Raw genomic sequence first — 18,915 nt, forward strand, 5'->3', positions numbered from 1 at the left:
GGACTTTAGTGACTTTTCTTCGGTTGCGTGACCATCTGTTGCTGTGTGCTCCTGCAGGGATGAGTTAAACCTCAAAGTGCTGCAGGCCTTTGTCGACCTCCACGAGTTCACCGACCTCAATCTAGTCCAGGCCCTCAGGTAAGCTTGGATGTCACTTCTCCCCCACTGCTCTGGATGAAGTGATGCATTATGACTGCCTCTCCCCAATGCTCTGTCGTATGTCGATCTCAAAGCTGGCTTATCGGCTATTTTCATCATTTTATGAAACATTTTGAACATAATTATTCTTTCTTTGAACATTTTTGAAAGAATTTAAATGGGGATGCTTGGTTAAAAGTTGGTCTCTGTCTTTAACGACCGTAGGCAGTTCCTATGGAGCTTCCGTCTACCTGGCGAAGCCCAGAAGATAGACAGAATGATGGAGGCTTTCGCTCAGAGATACTGCCACTGCAACCCGGGTGTCTTCCAGAGCACTGGTACACACACACACACACACACACACACACACACACAGACGGACGGACCTCTTTTCACTACAAACATGTCCCTGAGTGTATGTATCATGTATGTTTGTCTGGCTGTCTACTGCCCTTCAGGAGGTGACATGGGAAGTGTGTATTATAGAGCGTCGCAGAAATGATTCCCCGTTCATTCCTCATAGACATTTCAAAAAGTATTTATTTAAAGACCTTTTTGAGCCTCGTACCAAGCCAACTCGAGTATTTGTTCGGGCCGAACAAATAATAAAGAAAGACGAAGAAATCATTATTTGTTCGGTCCATGTTGTTTGTTGTCATGATTTGTCACAACTCGAGTTGGCTTTGTCCGCGGTGTAAGCGTCTTTAAATACTTTTTGAAAATCCTATGGAGAAAATGAACGGGGAATTCACTTCTGGGTCTCACGTCGTCATGAAAAGGGACGGGACTGCGACGTTCTATTGTGTGTTAGCCAATGGAATACAACCACCGTAAGGACTACTATCTGTACCAAGTAGACCGCTAGAACTACTGCACAAGCAAACGGAGCTGCTACCTTTAAACGCATCTTAAATCTCATTTGAGCTATTTGTCCCAAAGTGACTGCAAAAAACAATGCTGCTATGTATATTACAATTTACAATTTACAATTTAGGCATTTAGCAGACGCTTTAATCCAGAGCGACTTACATTTAAGCAAGAACAAAAGCATGGGAATACATCACATAAAAGCATTTATCAATATCATGAAACATGCGTAAGCTAAGAAAGTAACAGTGGAATATCTATATAATGAAACTATACATACACTATACATATAAACTATACATATTTACTACTATGCTATACATATGTACTATGGCGTGCTATGACTATATACAATACAATTATAGTGCTGTCTACATAACATGCTATAAGTCTGTGTCAAATGCTATCTAAGCCAAAAGAAATGCTATCTAAGGGGTTAGGGTAAGTGCTATGGGCCATGATGAAGTCTGAAAAGGTGGGTTTTCAGGCTACGGCGGAAGATTGGGAGTGATGCTGCAGTTCTGACTGCAATGGGAAGTGCATTCCACAGTTTTGGAGCCAGAAGGGAGAAGAGTTTGGGACGTGTGGAGCGTTGTCCCGGCGTTTTTAGTGAGGGTACTTCCAGTTTCCCTGCGTTGGCTGATCTGAGTGCGCGGGAGGGTTTGTAGGGTTCAATCATACTTGTAAGATATGGGGGAGCCATACCTTTGGTTGCTTTGAATGCCAGCATCAGAGTTTTGTATTCTGTGCGGGCAGCGACCGGGAGCCAGTGGAGGGAGCAGAGCAGGGGGGAGACATGTGAGAATTTTGGCTGGTTGAAGACCAAGCGAGCTGCTGCATTTTGGATCAGCTGGAGAGGTTTAAGTGCACACGATGCAATGTGACATGGCTCTGTTTACAAAATGCTGTACACCCTCCAACTGTATATACTTTCCCCCATTTTCAACTGTTTTTATAGTTTGACACCTGCTTTGGCAATGTAAGTGTATGTTTTCTCATGCCAATAAAGCTCCCTTTTGAATTGAAACGTGCGTGTGTTTTTTGCAGACACGTGCTACGTGCTGTCGTTTGCCATCATCATGCTGAACACCAGCCTCCACAACCCCAACGTCCGAGACAAGCCTGGCCTGGACCGCTTCATCTCCATGAACCGAGGCATCAACGAGGGGGGGGACCTGCCCGAGGACCTGCTCAGGGTACGTTGGGGAGTTCTCAACAGGCCTGAAAACTTAAGGCCCCAAAACGTCGGTTCGGGCCAGTGTTGTTTTTGGCAGCAAGTTTTGTTGTTGGTTTTAGTCATAGTCTCTTGAATAGTTTTCATTTAGTTTTAGTCACATTTTAGTCACCTGGAATGTTTTGGTGTTAGTCTAGTTTTAGTCGACTAAATGTCATAAGATTTTAGTCTAAAATGTATTTTGGTGTGCCTTGATGCCGTCGTAATGACTGATTTTACACTTATACTGAAAATAGCTGCGACGCGTTGTGAGAGTGTAGATCTGCTATTTTCAGCATGCAACCAAATGTAAAATGACTTATACTGAATCTCTTGTCCACTAGTCCCTTCCTAACATTTTAGTCTAGTTTTTATTTGTTGACGAAATTGTCAGTTTATTAGTGTTTTTGTGTTAGTCTAGTTTTGTCCTACTAGACTTGAATTTTACACTTTGTTGCATGCTGAAAATAGCCAATGTACAAGCTCACAATGCATCGCGAGCTTGTAGATCTACTATTTTCAGAATGCAACCAAGCATAAAATGACTTTCGTTGCTAACGAAATTTTCAGTATATTTGGTCTTTGTTTTTGTGTCATAGCTTAGCTTTAATTTACTTTTCATCAGTGAAAAGAGGCACTCGCCAAACATTTTTCGCTAGAATTAAAATCTGGGGCAGTATGTAACTGGGTATAGAATAAACATGTTGGCAATAGTGAATAATTTAGACGAGCACCCTACAGTTAATAAAACATTTACAAAATGTTTCACATTGTGCATTATTGAAATAGGTCGTTCATATTAATGTGAAAGAAGTAAGACTTGCAGTTGCCTAATCTTGATGAATTTGGCATCTACAACTACTACGATTTTATTACTTTTAAATATTCTATATGCTACTAGGATTCGAATTGAAAACGGCAGACACGATTTAGCGTGATTGGTCAGTTGAAATAAAATGGACAAGTGCCTTTAGGCCATTTCTCGTAGGTTTTAATGAAGAAACACCATTTGTTTTAATAGACGGATTGTGCAAACACACCCTACCATAATGGTGCAGCTCTACTTTTGATCTTAATGAAATCTAAGTTTGAAAACGTGTAATTTCCTGTAAAACGAACTAACTAATTTCCATCTCCAGAATCTGTACGAGAGCATCAAGAATGAGCCCTTCAAGATCCCCGAGGACGATGGCAATGACCTGACCCACACCTTCTTCAACCCCGACAGGGAGGGCTGGCTGCTCAAGCTAGGTGAGCGGACGTTAGCGGTAGGGCTGACCCAAAAAAATTGATTAATTGACGTTCAATCGATAGGCACGGGAATCGATTTTTTAATTTTGAATCGAATAGTCATTAAAAACAAAGCGGCCGCTTTTGGTTCGCGAGACGGCCCCATTTGGTCCGTGAGCCATGCTCGCGCCTCGCAGCACCGCAACGCCTCCTCCCCTCTCCCCCTCACTCGTGGTAACGAGTCAACACAGACCAGCTACAGCCTGCAGTCATGCCGCCACAAAATAAATCTAAAGTGTGGTTGCATTTTAGAATATGCACTTCCAGGGGCTGGTGAAACTGAAAACCGCGCTTTTCGACCCCAAGACAGAGCCTGGTCTGAAGGGGTTGATTGATTTAAGAGTTGCATTCATGTTACGGTCGGGTGGTGCTTTTTTTGGTGTTTTCACATCTGAGTTTCAATCGGAAGAGAAGCTAAATCCCTACATTTTCTGGATTCTAGGCTATATATTTTTTATTTGAGAGGTAATGCCTGTGTCAGGCAGTTGACTTGTTACGGTCGGATGTTTTATTAAGCCTAATTATTTGTGCGTCACTGCTTTCATGAAGGCTGCAACAGTTGTTGCTTATCGTTTAAAACCTCTCTTCCCTATTATCCCTAATTGAGAGTGTAGGCAAGCACACCACAGCTCAGTGGACATTAAATATAGGCTACCATGTTTGATAAGTCATATAAAAACATTACTTACACCCAAATGAAAATATAAACTTCACAGATTATAGATCACTTGGAATTATAACAATCTGTTGAGTATTGCCTGAATAATGCCACTATAAAATCTCAACCTTTATCGACGCGCCATTGCGCTGAGAACCTTGTGGAGCCTGGCTGGCGGTGTACATTATACTTGTGAGGACCTGCTTGGATTCACATGGTGAGTGCGCGCACCGAAGAATCAAAGATCTGCAATCTCATGCGCTGCGTTGTGCATATTGGCTGAGTATAATGGCACGAATGAAACTAGGCCTATATATTTATTTTGGCGATGCGGAGAATTGATTTTGCCGTTGCCAGCGATATCTTTTTTTTTCTTGTCTGAAGACTGACCTGTTCCATCACTGTGAACTCTCATGCAGCAGAGCAGCTCCTACAGACCCAGACCAAAACACCCTTTCTCTTTGGCATTTAATTGCACCTGATCGTATTATTGTCTCCACCAGGCCGAAGGCATGTGGGGAGAGTATGTTTTGCACTCCGTCCGTCCGTTTGTGTGTCCGTCCGTCCGTCCGTCCGTGTGTCCGTGACAGGCTAATCTCGGCCACCGTTAACCCGGTCGATGCCAAATTTTGCACACACACTCCCTGGATGCCAACGATGAACCTCTGCCCCAAACTTTCCAGAACGGCCTGTTATAGCGCCACCAAGAGGCCGCTTTGTGCAAAAACTTCACCGTTAACCCGGTCGATGCCAAATTTTGCACACACACTCCCTGGATGCCAACGATGAACCTCTGCCCCAAACTTTCCACAACGGCCTGTTATAGCGCCACCAAGAGGCCGCTTTGTGCAAAACAAGTTTTTGCACAGTACACCTACAGATTTTGTCCAAACATCACGCAAATTGGTACACAGTCTCTCTAGAGCCATTCAACGAAACGGGTCTTTCAGATTTATCACACTCCATCCTGATTGGTTAAGATTGCCTTCCAAAGTTCACAGGAGTGCTCAGTTTCAAACAAAATGCTGCAAATCATGAACACATCGCGTGATTTCCGTGAAATTGTGCACCCACATTCCCACTAGGCCGAGGACGAAATGCCACATGAACAATTTCAACTCAGCCTCAAGGTGGCGCTATAACTGGCCGAAAAGTGTTTTTACCTCTAACTGCACGGATCTGTGGATAACCTGGTGGAGACCTGTGCCCGGAAGGGCACTTTTTCTAGTTCTAATTATGTAGCCTATTTGCCTGTGTTTTTTCTTTTAATTATGTTTTTTTTTTGTGCGCCGATGGTGATGCTCCACTTGTTTCAGCCTGTAGGCCTACAGCACTTTGGTCAGCTTTTATTGTTTTAAATGTGCTATATAAATAAAGTTTGATTTAGGCCTATATTGGAGCAGGTGCTGGCAAATAACGAATTACTGTAATGCCATGCAGTGAAGTTGCGCAAATGTCAACTCAATTAGCAAGCGGAGCTGCTCTCATGCGCTCTGCACTGTCTGCAGCACAATGACTGCAGATCTCTTCTTAAAGTTTACTTATTATGGTTTACTTTCAACCATAAACCATAATATGATTGACAAACCTTAGATTATAATTCTTCATCGACCAACAGCGCATGCAGCATGACTATGAGGTAATTTAACTATGTGGGATTTCTCCATCGGCATCGCATGTCGATAAAAATGGTATAGTGGCATTATTCAGGCAATACTCAACAGATTGTTATAATTCCAAGTGATCTATAATCTGTGAAGTTTATATATTTTTTCCCATACGCACAGTCACATTAACTTTATGATCAATCAAATCAACCGTGGTTGATTTTATTTGTGTCAGGCTTGAAGAGTTCATTCATGTTACCGTTCGTGTACAATTGACAGAGGAGTTTGGATTATATATATAATATTTTTATTTGATGGAGAGGTAATGCCTGTTTCAGGCGCTGTTTAATTGTTAAATAAAAGACCAATCCAATATGCGCTCCTCTATCTTCTGCAGCTATATCGCTGTTTTATTTTAAGCCTAGTTCATTGGTCAGCCCTAAAGGCTTATCGTTTAAAATAAATGATACCAATCCAGGCATGCCTTTCTCTCCGCTATATCATTGTTTAAACCAAAGAGTCACTGCGCACATCGCGCGCCTCGCATAGCGCACCCCCCCCCCCCATTGGGTTTCGAAGCGTCGAAGATCGAAAAACAAATTTCGTCGATCATCAAAAACGTAATGGAAGGTCAGCCCTAGTTAGCGGGCAGAGGGCCTGTCCTGGGTATATGCTTTTACCATAGCATTCTATGCAGCTCTGTGTAAACACTGACTGAATAACTTTGTTTACTGAGTGTGTGTGTGTGTGTGGTTGACTAATACAGTACATCCAGGGGTCCTTAACCACTTCAACCCTATATATATATATATACTAGAATTTCGCGGCCGCTCATCCCAGAGTTACTTTGCCGCGCACTATGGGAAGAAGGAAATTGCGGGAGTTGACTCCACATGTAGTAACGGATGGGTTATTAGTTATTATTATGTGTCCTTTTTAGTGTAGTGTAGTCAACACGTTATGGCTCATACACACTGCCCGGTATTTGCTCCGATCATTTTTGGCGCTGGCCGAGATCGTGATCTACCTTTTGGGCAGCGCTTAACTCAACCTTTTTTGTCCCAGGGCACACTTTTCATAGCCTAAAAATCTGGGGGCACACCTAGATATACGGTTTGTGTACACTGTATATATAGTATACCGGTGTGTATATATATAGTAAATATATATAGTCCATGACATTTTCATGTCATGGACCACTAATATTCTATATATATATATATATATAGAATATTAGTGGTCCATGACATGAAAATGTCCACTGCTCTAAAACAACATTGGACAATGATGTTTGACAGTTTCTGACTTGATCTGGCCTGTTAACATTTTCATAGACCTGGTTGCTTGTTTCCCTCTCAGTCACCCAGGCTGAGAGGGAGCCGTGTTGACTGTTGTGGTCCTGTATGATGTGATTTAGCTTAGCACACAACAGCTAGAAGGATGCAGCAGGCTGATGCCGTCATGTTTAACAGTATTTTGCGCAATTTATGTCCCCGAATTTATGGACTTATGGCTCCATCGCTGCCTCTTTCTTTAGTAGAAGTAGAAATGTAACGTGTTGCTGACTGTTTACGGTACCTCCCTCTCACACGCACGCGCGCGCGCGCACACACACACACACACACACACACACACACACACACACACAGCTGACGTCCTCCCACCGACGTCAGCTGTTCATTTATCTCCTTATTCATACACGCTTTGAGCTGAGAGAAGCTATAAAGCGCCTTTTAAATATGACAATGCTGTATGGTTTGACAGCTTAAATCCGCGCGGCAGTGTTGTGTGTGTGTGGGACACGGGGTAGTGGTGTGTGTGTGTGTGTGTGTGTGCGTGCAATCAGAAGTACTGGCAGTAGCAAAATAACAAACGCGATCTGTCTAATCGTAGTAGTTGGGGACAAACCAAGTATTTTCTAAGAACAATGTTAATGTAACTAAGACATTTGCTGAGAGACCTATATTTTAAATGCAGAGATTTAGAAGGAATAAGCGAAATGGTGAGGCGACTATAGGTAAGGTTTCTCTGCGGAGAGAGAGAGAGATCCATAGGGCAGATCACATTACAGCAGCCAAAGAGGGCTGCACAGCAAATTCTTTCCCGGTGGGGAAAATAAATCAGAACCACAAGCTCGCAACGTGTCGCCGGTTGTTTGCCCCATAATAGGGATGCCTATGGTTCATGCGGATATATGTCACGAAATACACCTTTTAATTTTAATTCAACAAGCACTTTCTTCTTGAACAGCTCATTATCTGAAAGTACCCCGCACTGCATGCTTGGTTGAGACACTCAATTACCACAACTCGATGTGTCACGACGGAGCTGATTGTTATTATTGATTGTGTATGCTATAGCAGAGGTTCACAATCGCGTTCCCCAGAGGTTTGCGAGTGAGTGCACCGGCGTTAGGGGTTTGCTCTACTGACCCGACACTGCAGTGGCTTTCACAAACCGCTTTCTAGGCAGGGCTCCAGACTGTGCCCAAAATGGTTGCATTATGTGGCCATGTTGAGTGCCTAATGATGACCGTTGGGCTGTTAACCCATTTAGGCATGATTTTGACATTTAAAAAGTGTCTTCAAAATCCTGACAGTTTTCTGAAAAACCTTATGTTTCTGTGTCAGTGGTGCTCAATATTTCATGTCAAGGACCCCAAAAATTATATGTAATATGCCTCCGCCCCTCCCATCTGAAAATATGTTGTTCCAGGGACCTTCCCAGAAGCAAAGATTTGAGTTAATAATATATGTAATATGTAATAATATATATATATTCAAAGATTTGAGGCACATTTTCACGATTTTTCAAAAATAGCATAGCGCGACACTCGGTGCCACTCTATGAGCTTGTAGGTCTGCTATCAGTGGGTCCTCTCCCTGCCTGTACTTTAATCATCGGTGCACGTGTACGTTCTGACTGCTGATGATGAAACCTGTGAAACAATCCTGTCCTTCAAAGTGACCGTCGGCTGTTATCCGACACACATAAACCCACACAAAGCCTAGTATCCCTACTGGGGTGAACATTCAGCAAAAATGGCAGATCTACAAGCTTGGATCAAAAAAGTTGAGCTGCACATTGTAGTTTCTTTTTTTATATATATATATTTTTTTCTGAGTGACATTTCGAGCCTGTGCTCTTCTTCAAATCTTAATGACTCTCAGATATACAAGCTCACGATCCAATGCGTTGTGGCCTATTATAAACCCCTAGGGAGACTCTGGGCAATTAACTATGTAGGGATTAAGTGATTTAATTAATTCTAGAAGTGCTTGGTTCTAAAGTGGGACGCACACTCGCTGTTCTTTCTACAACAATGAGGCAATGAAGCTGACATCTTGATGGCTAGACCGCCACCACAAGGTTTATAGTGTTGGCTCCTAAGCAAGCATAACCTTTCAGAGGGAAAGGTGTCTTTGTATGCCATTTCTAAGTACCGGTAGTTTCTGGTATGGTTACTAGAAACTCCATGTACGTTTCAAGGGTTTTGTTTTCACGGCATGGCTTTTAAAAGCCCTGCTTTGTACTTTCCAGCAGGCTGTAAGTGGTTAAAATAAACCAAAGACTTTGAAACTGTAGCTAATTGAGACAACTAGGAAATCACAGTGCAGACTAGTAAAACATTCCCGGAAGGACCGAGCATTTTATTTAAAATGTTTGAACGCCTTGTAGGCTCTGTCGATACAGACGGATTGGCTTGTCTGCTCGTGCTCGCTCCGTTCAAGACTTAAGTACTACTACTGGTGTCAGTTGTACTACACAGAACTCCGTTTGTCTACAGAGTAAGGAGTAACTGGCTGTGCTGCCGTAATAAGAGGGAAGTACTAGTAGGTAGCTCAGTGGCCTTGTGGTTAGAGTGTCCGCCCTGAGACTGGGAGGTCGGGGTTCGATCCCCGGGCCGGGTCATACCAAAGACTCTAAAAAGTGGACCCAGTGCCTCCCTGCTTGACTCTCAGCATCAAGGGTTGGATTGGGGGTCCCTGCGACGTACTAGCGTCATGTCCAGGGGGTGTACGTGTACATCAAGCTGCCTCACGCTACAGAAACAGGAGATAGGCTCCTGCCCCTATGGGCCCTATGGCTCGGCAAGGCTACTTACTTACTACTGGTACTGTAGGTAGCCCACTGGCATTGTGCACAGGACAGGCTTGCACACACGGACGGCTAGCCTCTTTTACGACATGCCGTAAAAAACGTGTGTGACCGAATCTACGTCCTGGCACGTCCAACTGAGAGAATGATGGTAGCACCAGAGTTAACCACAGTGGATAAATGGTCCGGAGCCCGCCCTGCTCAGGCTCAGTTTTGTCGGGTTAGAAAATGCACACCTGCACCCAGCACTCGGCATCTCTTCTTTGCACACACACACACACACACACACACACACACACACACACACACACACACACACACACACACACACACACACAAGTTTCTGGCAGCTGTGAAACACCCTGTACTGTACTGTACTGCTGCTGTAACCTGCTCTGTCCCGAGGCTTTGTTCTGCAACGTGCCTGACTGTCCTCCTCCTTTCTGATGTTTTATGATTTAAAATCATTCATACAACTGGCAGTGGGCTGTAGGTCAGTCGTGTCACAGTAGCAGCACATCGTGGCAGAGACCCAACTGCAATACCCTATGCTTAAATCAAGACTTAATTGCACAGCGCTGTGTCACAGGCCCGAAAAGCGACCACTCTGCGAGCTCACAACAGCGCATCGCATACAACACTGGATATTTTGGCACCTGACACTGGCTTTGCAACTAAGTGTTGCCTGGTTCATACTTGGTCGCGTGACACAATGCCGCTATACCAAGTATAAATCGAGCATATTAAATCGGGCTTCACTGTCTTAAATCATTCTCTTTTGCATGGTGGCGGGGCGGGGTTGGCCTGTGATCTGTTTTGTCACTAATAACAAACATCTCCTCCTCCCCCTGCTGTCTTATCTTTCCTCCCTCTTATCTGTCTGTCCGTTCTCTCCTCAATCCCTCCTCGCTCCCACTGCGATTTCCACACTCTGCTGCCCGCTGCTTGTTTCTCAGGAGGTATGTACTGGAAAGAGACATTAAAGCAATGTAGCTTTTTATTTAGACCGTGGTCAGCTATACAATTATGTGGAGAGTTGTTGAAAGCTATCCTCTAGTCCAGGGTTCCCCAATTAATTTTCCTCAAGGGCCATATTTTGACTAGGGTACCAGGCTGGGGGCCGAGTCTGCACGTGCGAGGTCAAGGTCTTGCCCTGAAAATTCATTTTCAGGGCAGCCCAGTTTGACATGCACAGGCTACTGACCCCCATTTAATGCCATTTATATCTGGCAAATGGCCCGCGAGCCGCCTATTGGGGAACCCTGCTCTAGTCTGTAACCTCCTAGATGTAGATCTTGAATGGGTAGAGAGGCCGCCTGGGAACCGGAGGGCAGCCGGTTGGACCTCTGGCTCACCCAGTAGCCTACATGTCAAAAGCCAAATTCCAATACACCAAAATCTCGGCCACTCGCACTCGGGTTACTCCAGCGTGACGGTGTTACAGTGAAATTGGTGACCTGCCGAAATATGTGACCATCTTCTGGACTTCACATAACTTACATGGAGGTCTTTTAAACATGTGGCATAAATACCGCTAAGTTGAACTTTGCTAATAAACAAACCGCAATGATTTACGTTCGGATACTGACATTATGTGATGTCTACAAGATTGTCACATATTTCATCAGGTCAACAATTTCACCACAACACCGCCAACACCTGCTGTGAGTGAGAGAGTGGCCGAGATTTGGGGTATTGGAATTTGGCTCAAGTGTCCCTGAGTAAAACACTTAAAAACAGCCCCCCCCCCCCCCCCCCCCTTCAGAGCAGCCATCAACTGGGTGGAGCTGTAAAAACAATTTCCCCTAACTCGGGGATGAGAAAATGTCTCCCCCCCCCCCCCCCCCCCCCCCCAATGCCCCTGAAGAACAGTGTTGTCTCAGTGTAAAATTGAATAGTATTCTGTCCTGTATCATGTCATTTACGCTGATATGATACATCCCCCCTGCCCCCTCCCCTTAACGTAGTCACTGGTCCTTGCACCGTGTAAGGGTTCTCCCAGTCCTGTTGGTCACTTTTGTGCGACTGTATTCCAGTTTTTTTTTTCATTGTTGTTTTTCCAGTGCCGTTTGTCATTGTTGTGTGACTGTGGTGTTGTTTTTTTCCCCAGGGGGACGGGTGAAAACATGGAAGAGACGGTGGTTCATCCTCACCGATAATTGCCTCTATTACTTTGAATACACCACGGTGAGTCTTCTGTCTTGTCCTTTATACATCGTACGTCATCGATCGCATAACCACGTCGCTTGATTAACTAACTTAGTTAACCCATTCAGGTTACTAGGGCTGAGCAATAGTGCGTGAGACCATTGTCATTCCGTAACATTATATATATATATACATATCGAGATATCACATTTTGTCCATATCATGTAGCCCCAGCTAGAATGTGTGGAGCCGTATGCATAATTTATAATCATCATATGACGATGTCTTACCCCAAAACATTGCAGATCTTGAGTTGTCTTTTCAGTATTGAGTTTATATTAAGTTGGCTATACTGTGAGATTAGTGGTACTGTACTTTTGTTGGACTGCTCCATAATGACATAAAATTATCAATCGATGCTAAAAGCATAACATGTGTGTGTTTTCAGGATAAAGAGCCACGAGGAATCATTCCTCTGGAGAACCTCAGCATCCGGGAGGTAGAAGACCCCAGGAAACCGGTATGAATTTAGTCCTTTCTCTACCTTTTGCATTTTCAAAGACCGCCAGCTTTGATATGGGTTAGGCCAGGGGCTTTCAACTAAGCTCGCGTCGCCAGGCTTTTCCACCTCGGAGGAAAGACTGGTCTGTGTTAACTAAATTGCTGTGTGATCCGGTCGGGAGCGGACGGTAACTTACGTCATGTCGTAGTCACTGATTTGTCGTCCTCATCAGGCAGGAAAGCACAACCGGAATAAGAACTACCGTACCCAAAATAATTCCCCGCGGTTATTTTTGTATTTTAAAAAATCCGCATCAAGGATTTTATTAGCTGTACATCCCCAATAACCCTCTACCTTATGGGTTCCCAAAGTGGGGTCCGGGGACCCCTAGGGGTACTTGAGGGAGTTCCACGGCGTACCTAGCTCATTTTGAGATAGTTGGGAACCAAATGCACCCTTATGGGTCTGTAACTCAGAGTGTACAAATGGAACCAAATGGAGGGTCCATTTGGTTCCATTTGTACACTCTCAGAGTTACATTAACAGTGGTTTTTGAGTGGTGCAACCACTCCAAGGAACGGCAATGTCCCGATGTTTAGAGTACCAATAGGTACTTCAGACTGATCTGATTTTACAATATAAATTAGTGTACCAGAGATAGAAATACCATTACATCGGGGATCCGTAGCATAATACGTGTGAAACTGGGGGGGTCCATGACATTTATGTTTCGGAATCACTGCCAAAGCCGTAAAAAAAAACATATGCCAGTGACCCCTTATCGGGGTCACTGGCATATGTTTTCAAATGGGGCCTAATAAATGTTGATTTGGGGGGTACTTGACAGACACGAAAAAGTTTGGGAACCACTGCTCTGCCTCACCAACGCAGAACTGCTTTGAGCTATACATCCCCAATAACCCCTCTCTACCTCACCCTACAGAACTGCTTTGAGCTATACATCCCCAATAACCCCTCTCTACCTCACCCTACAGAACTGCTTTGAGCTGTACATCCCCAATAACGCCTCTCTCTACCTCACCCTACAGAACTGCTTTGAGCTTTACATCCCCAATAACCCCTCTCTACCTCACCCTACAGAACTGCTTTGAGCTGTACACCCCCAATAACCCCTCTCTACCTCACCCTACAGAACTGCTTTGAGCTGTACATCCCCAATAACCCCTCTCTACCTCACCCTACAGAACTGCTTTGAGCTGTACATCCCCAATAACGCCTCTCTCTACCTCACCCTACAGAACTGCTTTGAGCTTTACATCCCCAATAACCCCTCTCTACCTCACCCTACAGAACTGCTTTGAGCTGTACATCCCCAATAACCCCTCTCTACCTCACCCTACAGAACTGCTTTGAGCTATACATCCCCAATAACCCCTCTCTACCTCACCCTACAGAACTGCTTTGAGCTGTACACCCCCAATAACCCCTCTCTACCTCACCCTACAGAACTGCTTTGAGCTGTACACCCCCCAATAACCCCTCTCTCTACCTCACCCTACAGAACTGCTTTGAGCTGTACATCCCCCAATAACCCCTCTCTACCTCACCCTACAGAACTGCTTTGAGCTGTACATCCCCCAATAACCCCTCTCTACCTCACCCTACAGAACTGCTTTGAGCTGTACATCCCCCAATAACCCCTCTCTACCTCACCACACAGAACTGCTTTGAGCTGTACATCCCCCAATAACCCCTCTCTACCTCACCCTACAGAACTGCTTTGAGCTGTACATCCCCAATAACCGCGGCCAGCTGATCAAGGCCTGCAAGACAGAGGCGGACGGCCGAGTGGTGGAGGGCAACCACAACGTGTACCGCATCTCGGCGCCCACCCCCGAGGAGAAGGACGAGTGGATCCACAGCATCACGTAAGGTCACCGTCAAACCCCTAAAACACTGGGTTGGGACTATAGGGATGCTCCGATCAGGGTTTTTTTTTGGCACCGATTCTGATCACCGATTTTGTTTTTGTCATGATCGGCCGATATCGACGGGTCCGATACTGATCTTGTGAAATGTTGCAAATTTTAATATTTTCAAAAATGATTATTTATTTATTTATGTCAAAACCCACGTCAAAACTCTTCCTGTGTGTGGGGAGGATGGAGAGAATGTTTAGGCCTGTCACAAAAATGCAAAATTATGTTATACTATATATCTTAAATGGTGTAAAAGATCAGTTTCTCCAGATAGGGTAAATTGCCGAGTAAATATCGGCCGATCGGTGGCCGATTTTCGGGGGAGCATCTCTAGTTGGGACCCATTTGTGGGTCGTGGCTATTTTCTTTTGGGTTCCCTATATTTTTGGTTTAAATTTCTTTGTTTTTAATGATTATTATTTACTAACAATCGTAAAACATTATTAACAATCGTAAAACATTCCCCCCCCCCCCCCAAAAAAAAATCTAAAGTTTTCATGAATTAAACCGAAATTCAATGATTTATTTTCAGTAACTTCATGAAGAAATCCAAGAAATTCCGTAAATTAGAAGAAAATAAGTGGTGAAAGTAGCCGGTCTACAAGCTCACAACGCGGCGCGAAGCGACGCACTGTGAGCTTGTAGATCTGCTATTTTCACTAGTCTGGGTCCCGGGATATTTCCGTTTCGGGTCTCGCGCTAAAAGGTTTGGGAACCACCGACGTAGGTTCTGTGGCCTGTAGCACAGTGGGTCGGGACCCCAAGGGGGCGTGGGGGCCACATGATTTTAGGGGGTCCCCAGAGGTGATGTCACAATTTAAAAATCTGGCGTTTTTTTCTTTATTGATTGGGTACAGTAATTAGACAGGAAAGGGGGAGAGAGATGGGGAGTGACACGCGGCAAAGGCCCAACCCGTGGCACGCCGTCCGGCTGGCTTGGCAGCTTGGGTGCCCAGACGGTTGAGCTAACCGTGAATTGTGACAATTTAATACCTGCTCAAACATTGGCCAACTGCCAAATGATATAAGAAAGAGGCCCATTGTGAGGCGTTGGGAGCTATTTTCCACAATATTTATCTGTGGAACTCTTAACTCAAACTCAATGTAATGCCCCGACTCTGGACAAACCACTTGCATGCATTGAAAAACTAGTCGGAATCCGCAGTAATGCAGAGGGTTACTAGTCACAATCTCGAGTCAGTCAATGGACTAAACATCCATGAGACAATCCGTTGGGTCCTTTCACCAGTGTTTTTGGCAGCAAATTTCTATTTAGTTTTAGTTTAGTTTTAGTCACGTTTTAGTCACCTGAAATGTTTTAGTGTTAGTCTAGTTTTAGTCGACTAAATCAACTGTAGATTTAGTCGACTAAAATCTCATGACATAAATGTATTTGGGCCTAACATTTTAGGCTAGTTTTCATTTGACGAAATTGTCGATATATTTAGTCTTCATTTTAGTCATCGTAGCTTAGTTTTCATTTAGTTTCTATTTGGTTTTTGTCAGTGAAAAAAAGGTAGTCGACGAACATTTTTCGTCGTAGTTTTCGTCGACGAGATCAACACTGCCTTTCACCAAACGTGTCTTTTCCCCACACTCTCTCTCTGTCTCTGTGTAGTTCTGCCGTCAGTGTGGATCCCTTCTATGAGATGCTGGCTGCCAGGAAGAAACGTATATCCCTGAAGAAGAAAGAGGAGCAGCCCTGAACGATGCATTCCCCCTCCCTCCCGCCCTCCCTCCCTCGCCCATTCCCTTTCTCCATGTCTCCACTCAGTTCCAACAGCGAGGTACATTGGATTATCTTTTTTTATCCTTTGTTGTCCCTCATGAGTTCTTCCATCACGTCATTCCCTACCTCCTCCTCCCCTACCTCCTTGTCTCCCGGAAAAGGGAGGACTCGCTATTCCTCTTTATAAGACTTTTTTGAAAAGGCACATTCAGCGAAAAGAGCTCCTCCACACAGCGGCTGCCTTTTGCTACCATGAATTCTCTCTTTAAACACCAGTGCTTTCTCAAAGCTGGTTTCACACACTGGGAAGCCCGAAGTTTGTGTTGACCATAACGTCGAGGACCCAATACATCTACGAACATAATATTCATGAATTTATGATGTGTTTTTTTTCTGTCACGCGACCTTCCCGGCGGTTGAGAAGCACTGTGTTACGCTACTATTCACACTGATACACTACAACCAGAGCACACTGTCCCACTCCCACCCCTCTCCCCTTGTCCCCTCTTGTCTCTCGTTTTGTCATTGAAGTAAACTGTGAAGTTAGTGTCTTATTCAGGGTAAGCAAGCGAACTCTGGTACACTTAAAAAAACAAACTTAAAAAACCATTGCAATCTTTTCACATGTTATCTTTAACCGGCATCTCAGTATAGCCTGAAGTTTCTTTCTGGAGATTTTCTCGAGAAATGTTAGCTTGCAATCACTATCGGATCATTGTAAATGTTTTTGAAGATTAGCTGCAATCACTATCGGATCATATAAATGTTTGAGATAAAACCTTTAGAATACCTATTATGGATTTAGTGTAGTATTCTATTTAGTAAGTGGGATGGGACCAATGGGAATATGGTCGGCAGTATCGGGGGGGGGGGGGGTTTCATTGGTTGAGAAGTGGTAATCACTGGACCGGACTGTTGAGATGTGTTGGTTTTTACTCTAAATGAATTGGCTACAGGTGTTGGTTTTTACTCTAAATGAATTGGCTACAGGTGGTCGATATCGGCATTATATAAGTCCCACTTTTTCATACCGTAGAGGAAATGTGTCACTTTGTCCATTGCTGTCTATATGTTTACACCCCGTTGGGTCTAAATACGGAGCACAGAGCTGATCTCTGATCAGCTCTTTGAGTTGGCAGCTTTCCATAATTCTGCTGCCGAGCTCTCTCTCTCTCTGCAGAGGTAAGCTGACTGTGCCCGGCTTGTTTAACCCATTTTGGGCGCGAACCCCTGTTGGTGTTAGCACGATGATATGCTTTAGCTATTGAAAAATAGCAGACCTACAAGCTCATAGCGCGCCACCGAGTGGCGCGCTACGAGCTTGCAGGTCTGCTATTTTTTAAAATATCGAAGAACGACTGACTTAGAAACATGGCTTTTTCAGAAAACTGTCAGGATGTAGAAGACCTTTTTAGAATCTGATCTCAGGTCAGAATGGCTTAAGGTAGTCTGTATATTTCTTAGTAACGTTTATGAGCAATAGTCTCCCGAGTAGTGTTTTAGTGCGGCCTCTTTGAGAATGATCCCGTTATAATGCCGTTATTCTAACTACCACCAGCTGATCCTGTTTGGGAGTCACTTCCGCAGCATGTCTCCTCTCGAGATGAACACGCGCATCTTTGTTCACCACCGCCACAAACACTCACACACACACACACTACCCCGGGTCCACTCGCTGTATAAGTGGGTCTTCAGAAGTTAACAACGGCAGCTTATAATGTATATTTTGTTCTGTAAATAGAAGCTGGCAGACTTGTTTACAACACACCGAAAGGATTTAATTTATTGTTTTGTTTTTTTCTTTGTTTTTTCTCTCTTCGTCCAAGTTACTGTAGAACTTGCATGTCAATGAACCGAGGCATTTTTCCATAGGTGTTACTGGTGAAACGTATGCCTGCTAGCTAGCACTGGGCGCACAACACACAACACACGTATGTATGTTTGAGGTGTGATTATGAGCTCATGAAACTAGAAGAACATGAAGAAGGTAAAAAATCATGCAAAAAATGTTATTGCGTTATATTCCCAACGAGCTGACGGTGTCATATAGATGAAATGTGTTGTGAATTCATGTTTGAACGAAGGGGTGCATGTGTTTTTGTTTGCCTTTTTTGGGGAGGGGTTTCCCCCATGACACAAACATTGAGTGGATGAGGTTTTTTTTTCTGATCTGAGCCATACTGTATGTCTTAAGCGTGGGTCGGGGAGTTTAAATTCAATTGAATTTTTATCCAGGGGAATGACGAGGCGTTTTGTCAGCTGCAAAAGGACGTTTTGTAGTATGAATGAGTCCTGGTCTGAGCCTTTTTAAGGGCCTTTTCACCACATGAACTTTAGCGTCCCTATTCTGTGGCGAGCAATCAGCCGGAATAGCCGATCTACAAGTTCACAAGGCGTCGCAGCACGACGTGTTGTGACCTTGTAGATTCGGCTATTTTCAAGGAAGATATTTGATGTAGTAGAGGGGGGGGGGGGGGGGGGGGGGAGGAGGTAGGGGCCTAGTATTGACCCCTGGACGACTCCGGTCAACTAAGTATATATATATATATATATATATATATATATATAAGTAATGAGTCTCCACCTCTCCATAAAAGCACAAAATAATCGTTTTATTGTAGTATGTCAAAATGTTGTCCCTTCCTTGCTCCTGTTCCTTCTCACCGTGTCCCCACGACTCCTTTGTTGTCCATCATGAAATGGAAGACACTGTCTCACACTCACA

The 18,915-nt window shown here is 44.2% G+C and overlaps 1 protein-coding gene across 1 annotated transcript in view; it reads left to right on the forward strand.

The window, feature by feature from the left end:
* cyth2 (cytohesin 2) overlaps nucleotides 1-17,011 on the forward strand; it is a 28,930-nt gene extending 11,919 nt beyond the window's left edge. The window contains exons 5-12 of the mRNA XM_083761551.1: nucleotides 58-138; nucleotides 364-476; nucleotides 2,053-2,201; nucleotides 3,358-3,469; nucleotides 11,982-12,058; nucleotides 12,468-12,539; nucleotides 14,256-14,410; nucleotides 16,080-17,011. Of these exons, the coding sequence (XP_083617677.1) occupies nucleotides 58-138; nucleotides 364-476; nucleotides 2,053-2,201; nucleotides 3,358-3,469; nucleotides 11,982-12,058; nucleotides 12,468-12,539; nucleotides 14,256-14,410; nucleotides 16,080-16,167 (847 nt within the window). The 3' untranslated portion in view covers nucleotides 16,168-17,011. The remainder of the gene's footprint in view (nucleotides 1-57; nucleotides 139-363; nucleotides 477-2,052; nucleotides 2,202-3,357; nucleotides 3,470-11,981; nucleotides 12,059-12,467; nucleotides 12,540-14,255; nucleotides 14,411-16,079) is intronic.
* The last annotated feature ends 1,904 nt before the right edge of the window (nucleotides 17,012-18,915 follow it).

This window comes from Protomyctophum parallelum (assembly GCF_964188405.1).
Source record: "Protomyctophum parallelum genome assembly, chromosome: 3".
NCBI classification, from domain to species: domain Eukaryota; kingdom Metazoa; phylum Chordata; class Actinopteri; order Myctophiformes; family Myctophidae; genus Protomyctophum; species Protomyctophum parallelum.